General features: G+C 26.6%; 4 protein-coding genes across 6 annotated transcripts; 1 reads left to right on the forward strand and 3 right to left on the reverse strand.

The window, feature by feature from the left end:
• Positions 1-88: 88 nt before the first annotated feature.
• Positions 89-4,606, reverse strand: LOC106790028 (sodium-dependent nutrient amino acid transporter 1-like). Its single transcript, XM_014754671.1, has 10 exons — positions 4,478-4,606; positions 3,541-3,624; positions 3,169-3,451; positions 2,734-2,950; positions 2,241-2,612; positions 1,246-1,612; positions 860-959; positions 580-756; positions 379-473; positions 89-303 (listed from the first exon to the last, which is right to left on the reverse strand). The coding sequence occupies exons 1-10, from the start codon at positions 4,511-4,513 to the stop codon at positions 160-162; spliced, it is 1,875 nt and encodes a 624-aa protein (XP_014610157.1). The 5' UTR covers positions 4,514-4,606; the 3' UTR covers positions 89-159.
• Positions 4,607-6,079: 1,473 nt separating this feature from the next.
• LOC106789924 (sodium-dependent nutrient amino acid transporter 1-like) lies at positions 6,080-8,866 on the reverse strand. Its single transcript, XM_014754484.1, has 9 exons — positions 8,837-8,866; positions 8,604-8,744; positions 8,231-8,483; positions 7,772-7,991; positions 7,306-7,680; positions 6,851-7,217; positions 6,466-6,742; positions 6,295-6,389; positions 6,080-6,217 (listed from the first exon to the last, which is right to left on the reverse strand). The coding sequence occupies exons 1-9, from the start codon at positions 8,864-8,866 to the stop codon at positions 6,080-6,082; spliced, it is 1,896 nt and encodes a 631-aa protein (XP_014609970.1).
• A 2,167-nt stretch (positions 8,867-11,033) lies between these two features.
• Positions 11,034-11,873, reverse strand: LOC106789927 (SUN domain-containing protein 1-like). Its single transcript, XM_014754498.1, has 4 exons — positions 11,724-11,873; positions 11,469-11,636; positions 11,230-11,313; positions 11,034-11,153 (listed from the first exon to the last, which is right to left on the reverse strand). The coding sequence occupies exons 1-4, from the start codon at positions 11,871-11,873 to the stop codon at positions 11,034-11,036; spliced, it is 522 nt and encodes a 173-aa protein (XP_014609984.1).
• Positions 11,874-13,308: 1,435 nt separating this feature from the next.
• LOC106791302 (abscission/NoCut checkpoint regulator) lies at positions 13,309-15,830 on the forward strand. Of its 3 annotated transcripts, none has more exons than XM_014756845.1 (6): positions 13,309-13,608; positions 13,784-13,983; positions 14,050-14,275; positions 14,356-14,508; positions 14,592-14,738; positions 14,813-15,830. In XM_014756845.1, the coding sequence occupies exons 1-6, from the start codon at positions 13,561-13,563 to the stop codon at positions 15,011-15,013; spliced, it is 975 nt and encodes a 324-aa protein (XP_014612331.1). In that variant the 5' UTR covers positions 13,309-13,560; the 3' UTR covers positions 15,014-15,830. The 3 variants fall into 3 exon arrangements, with proteins under 3 accessions (XP_014612331.1, XP_014612340.1, XP_014612348.1); XM_014756862.1 differs by having other exon boundaries at positions 13,320-13,608; positions 13,819-13,983; XM_014756854.1 differs by lacking the exon at positions 14,356-14,508.
• The last annotated feature ends 1,312 nt before the right edge of the window (positions 15,831-17,142 follow it).

Raw genomic sequence — 17,142 nt, forward strand, 5'->3', positions numbered from 1 at the left:
TTACAACGATTTTAATTGGATTAAAATAATAAACAATTTAAATCACTTTCCTAATGAACGATAACAGGAAACAAGATTGTTCTGTGACAAATACTACAATTTATATCTTTGTTCTAAGTAAACCTAACTTATTACTTATAAATAACACATGTTTTTACTTTATTGCCTCCCGAACAATAATTGAATTAATTTTGTACGTTCATTGATAGAATTATTTTGTATTTTTTTGGATTCTTTAAAATCTTTCCATTTTTTAAAACATTTCTTATCTTTTGGACCCCAATCTTCCTTCGCTATAAATGCCTATATAAAATTATTATAATTATACGAGCTGGAAATATACAATACAAATTACAAAAAAAAAAAAGAAATACTTACGATAGACAATGGTGCATTTTTATTGTTTAAAATAGAAATAATTATCCATATGGGAAGTTGTGCCGCACCGATAATCAAAAGTATCCAACCAGCAGCTAAAAATTAAAAAATAAGAAAAATTATAAATATTCTATAAATAATAATATATAATTTAATAATATTATAAATAATATTAAAATAAAAAAAAAATATAAAACTTACCGTATGCGGAATCAGGATAATGCTCGTCGTTATAAGTCAATGGTGCATAACTGCATAGAAAATAAATTAGAATGACGAACAATGATACTGGGGTCAAAACACCCCAACAAAATCTCCAATAGAACGACGGCCTTGTACCGGACATAAATTCAACGTCATCGAGAAAATTATCTATGCCTATGAAAAATTGTGTTTTTACATGAGGTAAAAGGAGAACAAGAAAATAACAAAAATAATATGTATTAACTTATATCTGTTACTATACTATTTAATCATATACCATATATCCACGATATCGCAATTACTTCGAATGACGCAAGTATTACTAAAATGAATGTTCCGCAAAAATAATCAACCAAGTTGAGAATATATTGTCCACCCTGTAAAGAAAAATAAGAAAAAACACAGAAATTTAATATTACAGATACAAAGGGTTGACCAAAAATAATTCCTATAAGTGTTCCTAACAATTATATATTTCTATAAATTTTTTCTCGTAGTCTTATATAAATTGAAAAAAAAAAAAAATAATCTAAAAAGTCTTAAAGAAAAAAATAATTGCTTTATTTATATATAGGGAAAAAATTGATCCCTGCTTAAGATCGTGTATTAAACAAAATATATTGTTTTTAACATGTAAATACATAACAACAAACAGACACTTACTGGAGTACAATAAACAATGCCGATAAGGAAACCAATGAAACAAAAACAAGCAGATATCTTCCATTGACTGATACGAGGAAATTGATCCTTAATGATACTGATGATAACACCACTGAATGCAACGGTAGTGCCTATTCCTAATACAAAAAGCATTAGAAAAAAGAAGACTGAGAAAAGTTGTTGAGCGGCCGTGAACTTTGCTAATGCTTCAGGATATGAAATAAATGCTAGACCGGTTCCAGCTCTTACAACACTACTGATATCATCGGTACCAATTTCGTAAGCTAAATTTCCTAGTATACCAAATATTGTAGCACCAGCAATTAAACTGGTGCAAAGGTCCATTGTTGTTACTATCAAACAATCTCTGTAAATCAAATAGATAATAGATATATTACACATCCTGTATTTAATCATCAATGTTATCGTGCATTGAATGATCTACACGATAAATCAATTTTGATGACGTAATTAAAAACAAGTATTACAGTAACTATTATACTACATTTTTTATTCTATAGTAAATTCGAACGATAGAGTAAAGATATATTCTTACATATACATATTTTTATTGATAGATTTATATAGATATAATATTTATATCTATATTATCTGTTAATAAAATCTCTTACCAATCTCAAATACCTATATAATCATATGTATATGTTATGGTCAATGTTCAGAATTCGGATTTTGTATAGATTCCCCGGGGCATTCTATAAAATGTCTACTAACATTAGTCAATGTATGTTTTGAGGATGTTTCGAGTTAACTATTAATTAATTATTCTTTTAAACCTGACGCAATCCTTAAATAACCCTTACAAAAAAGCTGAGGGAGATATTTGATATATTTGTTTGATTTATATATCAGAATATTTATTTATTTTTCATAGTATTTCATTCGATGCACGTTAGTTTATGTAACGTTAGGAAGATACAGATCGCAAATAGTTTCAGGTATGAGTCAAAAATGATTATAGTAATTTAACCTACCTTGATACGTTATGATCGAAGTTATTATAAGATGAATACATGGTTACGGCACCGAAACAAACGCCAAGGGAAAAAAATGATTGCGTAACAGCCGCATACCAGACCGATGGATCAAAGATTTTATTCCATGTTGGTTTGAATAAAAATATTATCCCATTGATGGCACCGTTTAAGGTTACGCCTCTTATTAATAGACAAATCATAATAATATATGGGAATAAAGCTAAAAAGTAAGAGAACTTTCCAGTACTTTTAACACCTTTCGAAATCACACCATAAACGAATGCCCAACTTGCTAACAAAGATAGTACTAATTTCCAAGATGGCAACCCTAATCCATTGTCGATGTTGGTTTCATTAAGAACTACTTTCCTGAATAAATAAATAAAATATATTGTTAATATTCGTGCATTAATTTTGTTTTTCTTTTGGTATTATACATATCTATATTACATATGTTTTATTATAAATGAAATTAAATATAAGAGATAACCTAAAATATAATTCAGCCGAGCTGCTTTTATTGCCGTTGTTGGTATGATTCGACGTCAAGGTACTATTGAAACAAATATCACCCCAATCATCCCAACAATATGACCATGGAAGTACAGATTGAAAACTTGCTATCATGTAATACACTATCAATGCCATAAGAGCTGAATAATAAGTGACTACTGCAAATACTGCCATTGTAACACCATAACCGATACCTACGACATATATAATATATAATAATACATTTTATAAAATAAATAAATCACAAATCCAATGAATTATTCGATTAGTTTAAAAACAAAAATTTTGTATTGTTGACTCAAGAGAAACGGTACAAAGATAATATTGAATAGGTTTGAGAAAGTGTTCGTAAAAAAAGGGAGAGTAAAAAAGAAAAAGAATATTATTTGATTTAATAAAAATCTTTCATGACCTTTGAATGCCGGTGATATTGACCATATATCGATACAAGAACGGCTACTAAATTGTCCCAAAATCATTTCCATGTAATATATGGGCTTTCCTATTATAAATAAAACTATTATATAAGGTATCAGGAAAGCCCCGCCACCATTTTCGTATGCCGTATATGGAAACCTCCAAACATTACCAAGGCCAACGGAAAAAGCTACGCATGACATTAAAAATTCTAATTCACTTCCCCATTTAGCTCTTTCTTTTTCAGTTTGATCTGACACCAATACGGTCGTTGAATTCTACGACAATAAATCAAACTTACAAAATATATTAAATAAAAGGTTTAAATAAATTTTAATTAGTTAATTGTTTCTTTTTTTTAACTTACCCCAATATTGAGATTATTTCTACTGTCTGATATAACGGATAAAGTGTATATACCGGGTGTCCCTTCGTTTTCGATGTCACCATCCTATAAGAAATTAATTATCTTATTTATTTATTTAATTTCTGTCATTTTCACGAATGTAAAAATGTAAAAAAATCATTCATTAAGAATTCTTATCAGCTTTTTGAACAAGAATTATCCAGTCAAATCCTCTTAATGCTAATTTCATTGTTAAAATTACGCAAGTGTAGACTATTACATAATTAACTGTATTTTTTATTCTCTTTGTTTCTAAATGATTACATTGTTTATTTTCAATAAAAAGTATAAGCATGAATAAGAACAATTATTAGTAGAATTTATGATCGTACGGCCTTAAAACAATCTCATTCGTGGAATTTATCATTATTAAATTTTCTTTAGTACGAATAATGTTTTGAGATAATACAAGCACCTTTTCGAAGACTACGCGGATTAACAATTGTATCATGTTAGTCATACTAATATTAGCGTCTTATAAAAATACATGACTCTTATTTTTAAGTTTTTAAAGAACATAAAGAAATAAAATTACATTAGTAAAATACTTTTAAAAATAAAAATAAAAAATATATAAATACATATATTGTCAAATAACATAAAGTATAAAATAAAAACAGAATAAATACTTTTCATATCAGAAAAAAAATTCAATAAATGCAAAATAAAAAAAGACAATTTTCTATCAAATATATTTGTCTCTCATTTCAATGCTCGTAATCGAAATAAATTTTATTGAACGAATAATTTGCTCGGAGGGGGGGGGCAACTTACAATTTACTTAAAGTATGAAATGAACAAATTAATCAGATTTATTTTATTAATACTTTCTCTAATTTTAACAATAAGAGTGAAAGTGTCAAACATAATTAATTATCTGGCACATAGTTCGACGAACCTTCGATTTGGAATGGTGCATATTTTTTCTTGGCATACGAATCAGCACGCGATTTTAAAAACGCGGACACTCACTCACACACATATAATGCACTAACGCTTACACGTTATATTTGACTTATAAAATATAAACACGTCTTAACAAGTTGGCAGAACTTGAGAGACTGCATAATAAATCTCTTTCACTTCGTATATTCGTTTACATTTAACAAGTACTACATTCACTGTCTGCATTTATCAATATATATTGTTAGATTCATACTAATGATGATTACACCACATATATATATACATATATATATATATATGTATATACACACCTGGATGATATTCGATTCTTTTCACATTGAACTAAAAATTCAATTTATTTAATTACGATTTTTCGTAATAATAAATTAAACGATTTAAAATTTTATAATGGAAAAAAATAATATTTTTCATTGTACATATTTTTTATTTTAAATAAATAATCTTTATCTCTCCAACACAAAAATATTGGCTAACTGTTAAGAGAGAGCCTGATTTACAAATTTTTATTATATTTCAAATGACTTCGATAAATAATTCCGATTTTTTTCTAATTATATACAATTTGGAAAATAGAAATAACTATTTTATGTTAAATAATTAATTATTAATCAAAATAATTATTATATAAATTATACTACTCGACCTGTTTCTTAATTTTTTTATTATTGATTTATATATTTATGTTTTTTATATATATAAACCACGTAACACGATCAAACGATCGTATCAAATGATTCATACTTCGAAAGTCGAGTCTAATGTACGCATAGAATTCAATAATCCTGATTACGTTCTATTTCAATACGATCTAATAAGATAAACTCTTTATGTATAAACGATAGGAGATGAGGGAACGATGATTATATGAAAAATAATAAAAAATAATTCTTATCGGAATTAATTTTATGCTTTGTAAATTCCGTCGTAAAGATAAGTAAAAATTGTATATTTCTTAATGACTTCAACCTCAATGAAATTATTTTATGCTTGAGATAATACAAACGTATTGTTCCTAATGATTAACATTTGCTGAATAAATGATAAAAATAATGCACAAATGATAATAACAATAACTCCAAACCAAGAAGAGATAAAATAAAGAAAAAAATATGTTCGAAAGTTTCGGAGAGAATATTTGGAAAAATTTATTTACAATATAATATTAGAACAAATATATATAATGAAATAATTATAAATAAGAAAAAATAAATTTTCATTTAATTTACGAACACATCGTAAGAAAATAATGTCTCTTAAATAATTATTACAAATAGTAAAATTTATTGATTTAAATGTTAGAACTAAATGATGGTGGTTATGTAATAACCATTCAAAATAAATCGCATGTACAATCATTTTCATGTATATTCTGACAATTTAACTGGATAATCATCTTTCTCGTTATTTACATTGCCAATTATGTTCATTTCTCAACCGTAAAAATTTATTCTAGATGCATACCTACATATGTACAAACTGATTTAAACTCAATATGAGTAAAGTTAGTATAACGAATAATTTTAATATTCACATACAAACGTATATTAAAATCTAAATCATAAATATGTACACTTTATTTAAAGTAAATTTCGATTAGAGATCTTGGAGGTTGACGTTTTTTTTCGATAATGAAATCCTGCCATTTTTTTCTCGTAGCAGGATCGTTTGGTCCCCAATTTTTTTCCGAAGGTCTTAATGATGTTTTCAATGTCTAAAAGTAATGTTAGAAATAATATTCGAAAATGTGTTACAAACATTTTTCATTAATAATATTTATCTCAGGCTTACTTCGATAATTGACGTTGACATATTTTTAGTAAATATGTAAATGAACCATACTACCATTAAACCGATACCAATGAAAATAAGGAACCATCCAATACCTAAAATAATGTTATTTTAATAAGATCATTAAGACCTATCGATATATTTTTACCCAATAATTCTATTTATACAAACCATAAGCATAATCTGGAAAAAGCATGCCATCGTACGTCGGAGGCTGATAAGAAACAATTGTATAAATTACTACAACGATCATTAATAGCGGAGTGATGATTGACCAACAAAACCGCCAGTAAAAATTTGGCCTTGTTCCTATCATAAATTCAATATCATTTAAAAAATTAGATAAACCATAGATCCAAAATATCGTAATCATTTCAAGAACACCGATGATAATAGCAACAAATGTTCCCCCATAGTAATCGACCAAAGTTAACAACCATTGGCCACCCTAAATATAAATTTCAATCATTATTTTATTATTTAATTATATTTATTTGTAAAAAATAGAAAAGAAAAAAGATATTGTTTATAGATTGAAAATATTAAATTTACGTACTGGAGTGATGTATATAAGACCAATAAGAAAACCAACGATACTGATAAGTAAAACCACGATCCATTGGCTTACTTTTGGGAAATGATCGCAGAATATACTAACAATGGCACCGTTAAGAGCTACAGCACTTCCAGTGCCAAGGACAAACATCATGATGAAGAAAAAGACTGAGAAAAGTTGCGGAACCACATCGAATCTAGCCAAAGCTTCTGGATATGAGATAAATGCCAGACCAGTCCCACCTCTAACCACTTTGGATATGTCATTAACACCCATTTCGTGAGCTAAATTCCCAAGGATTCCAAATATTGTACAACCAGCCATCAGGCTGGTAAATGTGTCCAATGTTGTTACTATCATCACGTCCCTTTTAGGATTAAAATTCAGGTATATGTTGGATGTCATTATTGGAATATCTTTGAGATAATGAAAATTATGTTGAGATATTTATTTACCTGCTAACGCCATGGCCAAAATTATTATACGACGAATAAGTCAAAATTGGTCCAAAGCAAACAGACAATGAAAAGAAACACTGAGTTATAGCTGAATACCAAACGTTTGGGTTCCATAACATATCCCATTTGGGTGTTACGAAAAATAATATTCCATTGAGTGCACCTTCCAGAGTTACTGACCTTACCAATAATATTATCATCATAATGTAAGGGAATATTGCTAAAAAATATACAGCTTTTCCTGTACTTTTAACACCACGACAAAGTACACCGAATATACAAAACCAACTGACGAATAAACAAATCGAAAGTTCCCACGACGGTGTACCGATACCATTTTCTATGGAATCGAATTCTTTCAAAACGATTTTTCTAAAAATTAAACAAAACAAAAGTTTTACTTACCGTTCGAAAGAAATTCAATTAAATTAGATTTTGAATTTAATCAGAATTTGGAGTTTACCTAAAATATAATTCCGCTGAACTTTGAATTACGGTAGTATTGTTGATTGACGTATTGTTAACAGTGGAATTTAAGCATTGTCCTTGCCATTCTTCACGGCAAAACGACCACGGTAATTCCGATTGAAAACTTACTATCAAGTAATAGATAGTCAAGGCCATCAAGCTGGAATAATACGATACAACTGCGAATGCTGCGAAAGCTTGTCCATATCCTAATCCTAAAAATTATATCGCGAGATTATATTCTAATCTAAAAATTTTAAGATATTAAGTTATTTGAAATTTATTGGTTACTATTAATTAAAGTCAATATTTCATTGATATGATCTAAAAAATTAGAAATTAAAAATTATAATATTTAATATTATTATTTTATTATTATTTAAAATAAATATTTTATGGATTGAGATTTAAGGAATTAGAACAAATCATGCATTTATATAATTAATTAAAGAACCTCTCATGGCTGGTGTCATTTCCCATGTCTTCGCACAAGATTTATTCGTAAACTGACCTAACAATCCTTCCAAATAATAAAATGGTTTACCAATAAATAATAGAACAATAATGTAGGGTATTAAAAATGCCCCACCACCGTTTTCATAAGCTGTAAATGGAAATCTCCAAACATTTCCAAGACCAACCGACGTGGCTATACAGGCCATTAAAAAATCTAATCCCCCACCCCATGCTTCTCTCTTCACTTCACTCTAAAAAATATATTATGATAAATGAAAAAGGTATAAAAAAGAAATTAATAACTTTAAAAAATAACACATTCATTTTTGTAAATAAATTTTTGTCGACAAATGTACTAAAAATATGTCTACCGTGTCATGAATATCTATGGTGTTTTTATCTTGTTCATCAGAACGATTATTAATCTTCTGACCATTAGAATCATTACTTTTTCCATTCTCCGATTCGATAGTTTCCAATCGAAAACCTTCATTAACAATACCACTTGTATTCTACAAAACCAATATTCTAACTTTATAAAAAAATAAAAAGAAACTTAAAATATTTAATACGTAAAATAGATATATGTGGCTTGTAAACTCACGTGTACTTCGTCCAACAATAATTTTCCCATCTTGATAAACTATGAATATTTATTACGAATATTTTTCGTATTTCATTTTTCTAAATCGCGAACACTTGACAATTAATTTTATAATTTCAATTTACACAAATATTAATTCACTGATATATTCACATTTTTTGTTTATAAAATAATAATAAGTTTCTCTCTTTTTTCTTTTTTTTGTTAAACATTCGAGCCCGATTGTGAATTGTAGTCCGTATTTTGGCACGTTCGAAAATGGTTTGAATTGAAAACGTTAAGTTTGAACTATTTGCTATTTCTTCCTTTCTATCTTTTATCTCTATCTTATGCTAGTTTTATGAAAGACATAATAATTAGATACCACTATTTCTTACAGTATTTAAATTCGTCCTTCTTACTTCGATACTTTGCACACAAGGACAACGTGCACGAGAACGTAGATGTGAATGATTACTAACAGAATCGTGTAGAGCCAATCTCTTTTATAAGTTTTAACCAGTTTACAAGTTTTTATATAGGTGTGAGGAAACTCTTAGATATCACTTTCTCTCTCGTTCTTTCGTAAATAATGGCAAAGTACCAAAAAATACATTGTAGAAATTCATCAATAAAACTAATAATACAATTTTTCATATTTCATACATAAAATTAATTGTTACATATTTCATACATTAGCATTAAACCGAAATATGAGACGAAGAAATTTTCCTTAATCGTTTCAAATAATTAATAAATAAAATTGAAATAAAAATGTATATATTTTATAAATAAACATGAGCAAATAAATAAATAACACCTGTAAATAAATAATAAACACCCTGTTAAACAATTAATTGATCGATAACAATTATATTATTTTTTCTGATATTATATATTAAAATAATAATCATTTCATCAACATGTTTTACGACCATCTATGTAAATATATTTTTTAAGTTATTAATACTTATTTGTCGATCACTTTACGTATATTTTCTCTTTCCGATTTCTATATACTTTCAATGTTATAATTAAGTTATATTTTATCCTCGCACACACACACATATACGCGTGTACACACATATAGACACAATTGTACATTTGAAGCATTTTCTTTTCTTCGTTTTTTTTTAATCCGACCTAGAAGGCTCTAGATTAAGATAATAAAATAATAAAAGCGTATTTATAAAGTAATACCACGATCCATGATAAAATCTAGAAGTAACTTTTAACATCTTACAAAATTAATAGCATATCAAAACTGCAATAAAATGAATTAAGTTGTTGCAATATAATACCATGATACGGAAAAAGAGTAAACTAACAATAAGATATCTTGGGATTAGTATTAGATAAAATAAAGTCAAATAAAAAACATTTCATGGATTATGATATATATATATATATAATATATATATATTATTATTATCATATAGAAATAATAATTACACATATTATAATTTATATATTGTCACGTTGTTTTAACAATCATCATTTACCTTTCGATTCTCTAAAAATCAATCGAATTTAATATTCTTTATATACACCATATATAATATGTATGTACGTGTATGTATAATATGAATAAATATTAAGATTTGTATGACATACACACAGATGTTCGTAAATCATGATCATCATTGTCATACTTATTCTTCTCTGTTAATACTACGACATTTTTATTATTTACTCGAAACACGAGGTATATTCGTGTTACTCGTGTTATTTCACGAAGAATAAAAATATAACAATTATAGGAAATTTCCAATCTTCATATGCAAAATTTCTCAAAAAAAAAATGACACGTGTTCGAAACCAAAGATTCATTTACGTGTTTTCTAAACATTTTTGTTTTCTTTATTCTTATTATTTTTCAACATTATTTACGACACCCTGTATATGAATATGACATTATTTGTCTCATAGCTCTGTGTAACTAACAAGATTTCTCCTGAAAATTGTTGGAATAATGTAATGAGCTTATTAGCGTGTGTGACGTTACTCGTAAGCAGGGTCATGTATCAACAAATGATTTGAGTTTTCAATTAGTATAAAAATCTTCTTCAAAAAATGATAAAGAAAATATTTACATATGTTCCAAAGAAAAATATAATTTATTCATTTCTTATATAATAATAATAATAATAATAATAATAATAATAATATAATAGTTATTACTATATAATCTTCCTCTAAATTTAAATTAATTATAATTTTATTCATAAGATTTACCATGTATCCTAAATCGATATATACACGTGTATTTTTGATTACCCCAATTTGATAGTATTTCTAACATGACTCTTTTAAAAGGAATACTTAAAATTTCACGTTTCTATGAATATAAATTTTCAATGTTAGTTACGATCAACAGTATATGAAATATGTGTTTACTTTATGATTAGACTTACGGTGATGGGAAATGTTTGCGTTGATGATCCATGAATATTGTACTCAAAAGTATCTATTAATATATATTGATCTTTGAAATAACCCTGTATATAGAAGGATTTTATAATTTTAAAATAAAATATTACAAATTTTTTTTTTTTTTTTTTTTAATGAAAATATGTAATAAAAATATTACAAATTTTTCAACGCATAAAGTATTTAAATAATAGAAAGAGTAAATAAATCAAAAATAACTTACAAAGACAATAAATTTTCTTGGCGCCGAATCTATTTTTCCTGTTAAGGACATACTAACTGGTATGTGTTCCATAGTCACGTGACTAATGGTAGCTAAAACGGCCAACTCTAATACAATTTTCCCATGAGAACCATGTAATGCCCAACATTCTCCTGCTTGGCTCCAAGGCTATAAAATACCAGAATATTATAAATTTTTTTGAAAAAAAAATAATTGAGTTATATATATTATTTTTATTACGTTAGTTTTTTTTACCTGTATTACTTTTCGCGGCGTGAAATAATCCGGCCGCCATATTGGAATGCCGAAAATATGAAATTGATTACTTTTCGATTCAAAATATGATTCTGTATCTGGCGTTGATATCACTGACCCACCAACTGACTCTGACACAAAATCAGCCATTTCTAAATCTAATCAAATATATTTTTAATCAAAATATACATGTATATACTAAACAATTTGATTAATTAAAAATACAAAGTGAATATACGTGTTTTTTTCGTAGACATCTGAACGTTGTTCAATACTGTATTCTGTGACAAAGACAAAATATTAATAAATAATAAAAATAATCTATAAGAATATATTTCATAAATTTAATATCAAATTTTCTTCGTTTATGTAATTCGTTACTTAAAATTATTTATATGGACCATTTTTTGAATCATCATGTCGAGATTAAAAGTCTTCATTTTCAACTTTGATATTTCTTCTTTTAATAATATCGTATCGACTTTAGAATGATCAGAAATAGTAAGAATTCCATTATTATGTTCCTTCGATTCTTTTTGTGTATTATATTTTTCACAAGTAGCCGTATTAATGCTGTCATTAAGGCATATACATATAAATAATATTCCTGTATAGATTAATGAAATGTAAATATTGAAAAATCGTATATTTTGTAGTATAAATAATTATTATAATAAAATTTATATTATACAGGATCTTTTACCTAACTATACCACCTTAAATAAAATGTTTATATAATATTTTATATATTAATATACAAATTATTATATTTTTTTATGTTATAATTTGTATTGAAAATAAAAAAATTCATATATTTACCTGCACTAATTGCTACAACAAAAATAATTTGTAATATCGTACGTGATACTTCAAAACTGTGTCGGCAAATTCGTCTAACCTTATAAATAAGCCATAAATCGAAGATCATTAACTTTACGAGTGTATGACCAGTACCTACAAATAAATAACAATTCTAAATAACTATTTAAATTTTTAGGAAGAAAACAAATAGTATTTTACGATTTATAACATACAAAATAATTAAAAAAATATATAAATTAATAAACATGTATAATATTTAAATATTGAAGATACCCTTAGTTTTTTTATAATAATTGTTTTTAATTGCTATATCTCCTTTGACTCGTGACATTATATTAAATATAATTATAAGTTACAGAAAACATTAAAAGAAAGTCTTCACTACCGTTTTTAAATTTTAAATAATTTATATCCCTTCGAGTTAATGAATTATTGGGAAATGAAAGCATGAAAAGAAATTATTTCTACTTATAACGCCATCTGGTATAATTTGATGATCATCCGTTTATAAAGAAAGTTCGTATGTTTTACGTAAAGATTCCGTAATGATTAGGTTATAATTTTTTTTAAAATTATATTATATATACTTAAACTTTAACATTTCACTTAAATATGAATGACTATGAAGACGATTATTTAATTCAAATGGTGAGCAAGTAAGCTACTCGAGTGGGCCACTTTAGTGGCAGGCCGGTTAAGCACCTTATCGGTAATTATAGTGCTCTACCTTTATCTTATTTTTGACAGTCGGTAAATTAGAATATTAATTGTCTGTCATGAATATCGAATGTCATCTTAATCGTTAATGTTTCTGGCAATCGTACTATTTGTCTTTTATTTGAATGTGATCTTACATTAAAGATAAAATTGCAGCATTATCACCATTTGTGGCGTAGTAATCGCTAAGTCAATATCAAACTATTTTCGTTCACAAAGTGAAATTACTTCAAGAAAACTATTCTCATTATTGTTTTTTTAGCATTGTTGTATAAATAAAACGATGACTTATTAAAGAATGTCGTGTAATACGTGTGAAGCAAAGTTTACATTTTTTAAAAAAGAAGTAAGCAACAAAATTTTTAAGTCTAACATATCATTGTAGGTTATGTTATAATTCACTTACTAATATTCTTTCTATCATTTCCATAAAATATTCATTTTTATAACAATGTTTTTATGAAATTTAACAAAATGTAGATAATCGTTTTTAGCTTTCATATCATTACAATACTTTTTAGCATGCTTGCCCTACTTGTGGTTTCTCCTATTGTAGCAAGTGTCTGAAATATCAACATAATGTACCAAATAAATCAGTAAAGAAGATTTGTGGACGTTGTTACAACAAGAATAAATCTATAAATAAATTAAGCAACAATATGGAATCTCCATCTTCAGATACCTCTGATGGTCCTTTAGCACCAGTTGACATAGCAAGAAAGTAAATATCAGTGTACTAACCGATAAAATGTTGAAATAAAATAAACCATTTCAATTTGTTTTTCAGATTGGATTCGTTGGAAAATCCATCTAAGCCTCCCATAGTTATGTACACTCATGCGAATCATTGGGATAAATTTAAAACTGGTTTGGAGCCTGCTGATCAAGAAATAGTAGATCGATTAAGAAAATTAAAAGGAGAAGACAATAAGGTACCATTGCCCAGTGTAGAAGAGATCAAAAGAAGATTGGCGATATTGAAAGATGAAGAACCTGAAGAGAAAAAAATTAATGTAAGCGGCAGTAATAATCTTCAAAGATATTCTCTTTAATACTTATGAAATAAAAATATGAAGTAGAAAGTTATTTTTAGATTCAGAAGGTTGACAGTAGAACAGATCAAGAAAAAACTGACGACTTAATAAAAGAATATCTCGAAAGACTTAAATTATCTTCTAAAAATAATCCGGATAAAGAAATAGAAGCAAGACTGCGAGCACTACAAGATATTAATAATTCTAGATCTGTAAGAAGAGAATATAATAAAAAATGATTTGTTTTTATATTAAATATTGAATATTCAATTATAATATGTACGCGATATTTTAGAACTCAACTCCAGGTCACAGTTGTAATAATTTTGACGAGGATGACGAGCATGCTGTAACGAAGAAGATCATTGAAAAAGCACTGGCTGAGGCAGCTCTCGAAAAAAAATATGAAGAAGTGGGTGAACTCGAAGAAATGGAAGTAGAGGTATGCGTGAAAACAATTTTAAAGAATGTGATTTATCTTGTAATTATTTTAATTAATTTGTTTTTTTTTTTAAGACTGGAACACCAAGCGACGACGAAGACGAAGAAAAACCCGTCTGCGTAATGTGCGATCAAACAAGTGACTTGGTAAAATGCAGGGGATGCAGCGATGATGTTTATTGTTCGATATGCTTTGAAGAAAACCACGATGACTTTGAAATGAAAAAGCACAAAAAAGTACCTTTGAAGTATACAGGCAGCATGATACCAGAATAAATATTTTATGAAGTATTAATTGCACGAAGCTAAATATTTGTCCTTTTAATATTTGGGACGCTTTTCATATTTTACGCATACTCGTATCAGTCGGTCCACATTTTTAAACAACTAATATTGCAATATTATTTTAAACTATAATAATTGCTTCAATATTTATAAAAGTCATGCTTATTGGATAGCATAAAAATTATACGATGTCACTTTGAATAAGATATAATCTTCAATTAATATGTTTATATAACTAAACACGACAACACCAATATTGCTTATTTTTTATAGTCGATATTTATCATTTCGTATAGTTTAGAAACAAGTGCACTTTTAAATATAATATGTTTTACACGGCTCACAATGTGAACAATATATGTGATCGAAATAAAGATTTTGATAGGATGAAGATTTTACGGGATAATTACGTATAGAAAAATTCTGTACTTTAACGTAGGACAAAGATTCTCAAAAGACAATTAATTTGACGAAATAATTGTAAAAACAATTATAACATTTAGAACAAGTTATAAACCTGAAACAAACTTTGGTATCTTTGATCTACATTAACTTATTAACATATTAAGTATTATAGATATACTTTAAAAAAACAGAAAGCTATTTCTTCGTGAATATTTTTTATACTTGTGTTTAGCTCTCAATATGAGAAACGGTTATCAATTTGCTTTTTAAAATATTTGTGATTGCTGAACATGTTATGTATATTTGTATTAGGTAAGATTTTATCAAGATTATTATTATATTTAAATAAACTTTTTTTGCTACAATATTACTGAACAAAATATACAATAGTTTGCTTTCAAACTACTTAAATTATCAAGTAATATACACACAAATATAAATTATATGTTTTTCTAGAAACCAATCCCTTGAATAATTTAATTTATTGGATTAAAAAAAAAAAATGATGATCATAAATTTCTACATTTTTGAACGATGATTATTTTCGTATTTAATCAATTTAATTCATAATTCCGATATGTGATCATCGTTTATTTTAACAAATTACCGTACCGAAAAGATAAAACTTATTTTTTCTAAGAAGTTGTGAAAACTTCAGTTATCGTTGAATATATTTAACGATATTCGACATGCTTGATCGGGAATTACGGGATTCCCCAAAAAAAAAAAAGAAAAGACACGACGTTTGAGTACGGGCGTCGCGACGCAAAAACATTTACTTCTAACAGTCTAAGCACTGCTTACTATTTTTAGGTCTGTCGTTTTGCTTAGCCATGCCAAATCTTTCGAATGGTACGACGATTCGAATCGGCTTTGGAAAGTAATTTGCTTAAATTATTGCAGATATATTTATAACTTCAATTTCTTTTTCATTTTATTAAATTATCTTTTATTTTTCTTGAAGAGTATTATTCTTCTCAATGATATCAAATTGGGATTTATAAGATTAGATCTCTGAATGACTAATAAAATTGTATTTAAATTGATTTTGTGAATTAAATATGCGTGTTAATTGTTCATTCACGATTATAGATTTATTTTTACGTAATTATAAATATAGCAATATTTTAATTAAAAATAGATACTTACATTTATGTGTACTAATCTTCTAAATGTTCTAATCACTAAATACATTCACTAAATATTCTAAACTATCAGACACAGATATATGTGATCGTATAAAATATTTTAAGATTAATTTTTAATTAAAATTTTATACTTCATATTCAAATGATTTTATATTTATAATTGTTAGAGAAATAAATTAGTAATCAATATATTTTAACATATATATTAATATGCCTAATCTTCACATTTTAATGAAATGTATGGATATAATAGATACGAATATTCAGAATGAAAGCCGCCATCTTGAAAATTCCGTATATAATAAAAAATATACTTAAATCTTTCGGAAAAATTAAAAAAACATTTTCTTAAAGACTACAAATCGAATATATAATAAGGCAAATATCTTCCATTTCGTTATTGAATAAAAAACAATTGTTTTTAAATAGTCAACGAATGAAATTTGTTGGAAAGTCGTAAAACATACAATATACAACTTTGCTACTGAATATTTCGAACTTTGACTATTTCTGTAAAACGCTTGGCGGAAGCATTTTAACACAAGTAATATATATTTTTAAATGTAT

This window comes from Polistes canadensis, unplaced genomic scaffold (assembly GCF_001313835.1).
Source record: "Polistes canadensis isolate GaletaPanama2010 unplaced genomic scaffold, ASM131383v1 scaffold_7, whole genome shotgun sequence".
NCBI classification, from domain to species: domain Eukaryota; kingdom Metazoa; phylum Arthropoda; class Insecta; order Hymenoptera; family Vespidae; genus Polistes; species Polistes canadensis.

Coding starts and splice junctions, on each gene's coding strand:
- LOC106790028 (XM_014754671.1), bottom strand. CDS start 4,513: ATGCCAAGAAAAAATATGCACCATTCCAAATCGAAG. Junction 2,951..3,168: donor AATATCACCGGCATTCAAAG/GTCATGAAAGAT, acceptor TATATGTCGTAG/GTATCGGTTATGGTGTTACA. Junction 304..378: donor AAAATGCACCATTGTCTATC/GTAAGTATTTCT, acceptor AATTTTATATAG/GCATTTATAGCGAAGGAAGA.
- LOC106789924 (XM_014754484.1), bottom strand. CDS start 8,866: ATGGGAAAATTATTGTTGGACGAAGTACAC. Junction 8,484..8,603: donor CCATAGATATTCATGACACG/GTAGACATATTT, acceptor TATATTTTTTAG/AGTGAAGTGAAGAGAGAAGC. Junction 7,992..8,230: donor AATGACACCAGCCATGAGAG/GTTCTTTAATTA, acceptor TATAATTTTTAG/GATTAGGATATGGACAAGCT.
- LOC106789927 (XM_014754498.1), bottom strand. CDS start 11,873: ATGGCTGATTTTGTGTCAGAGTCAGTTGGTGGGTCAGTGATATCAACG. Junction 11,637..11,723: donor CGCCGCGAAAAGTAATACAG/GTAAAAAAAACT, acceptor GGTATTTTATAG/CCTTGGAGCCAAGCAGGAGA. Junction 11,154..11,229: donor CGCAAACATTTCCCATCACC/GTAAGTCTAATC, acceptor TTATATTCATAG/AAACGTGAAATTTTAAGTAT.
- LOC106791302 (XM_014756845.1), top strand. CDS start 13,561: ATGTCGTGTAATACGTGTGAAGCAAAGTTTACATTTTTTAAAAAAGAA. Junction 13,609..13,783: donor TTACATTTTTTAAAAAAGAA/GTAAGCAACAAA, acceptor AATACTTTTTAG/CATGCTTGCCCTACTTGTGG. Junction 14,276..14,355: donor CTGAAGAGAAAAAAATTAAT/GTAAGCGGCAGT, acceptor AGTTATTTTTAG/ATTCAGAAGGTTGACAGTAG.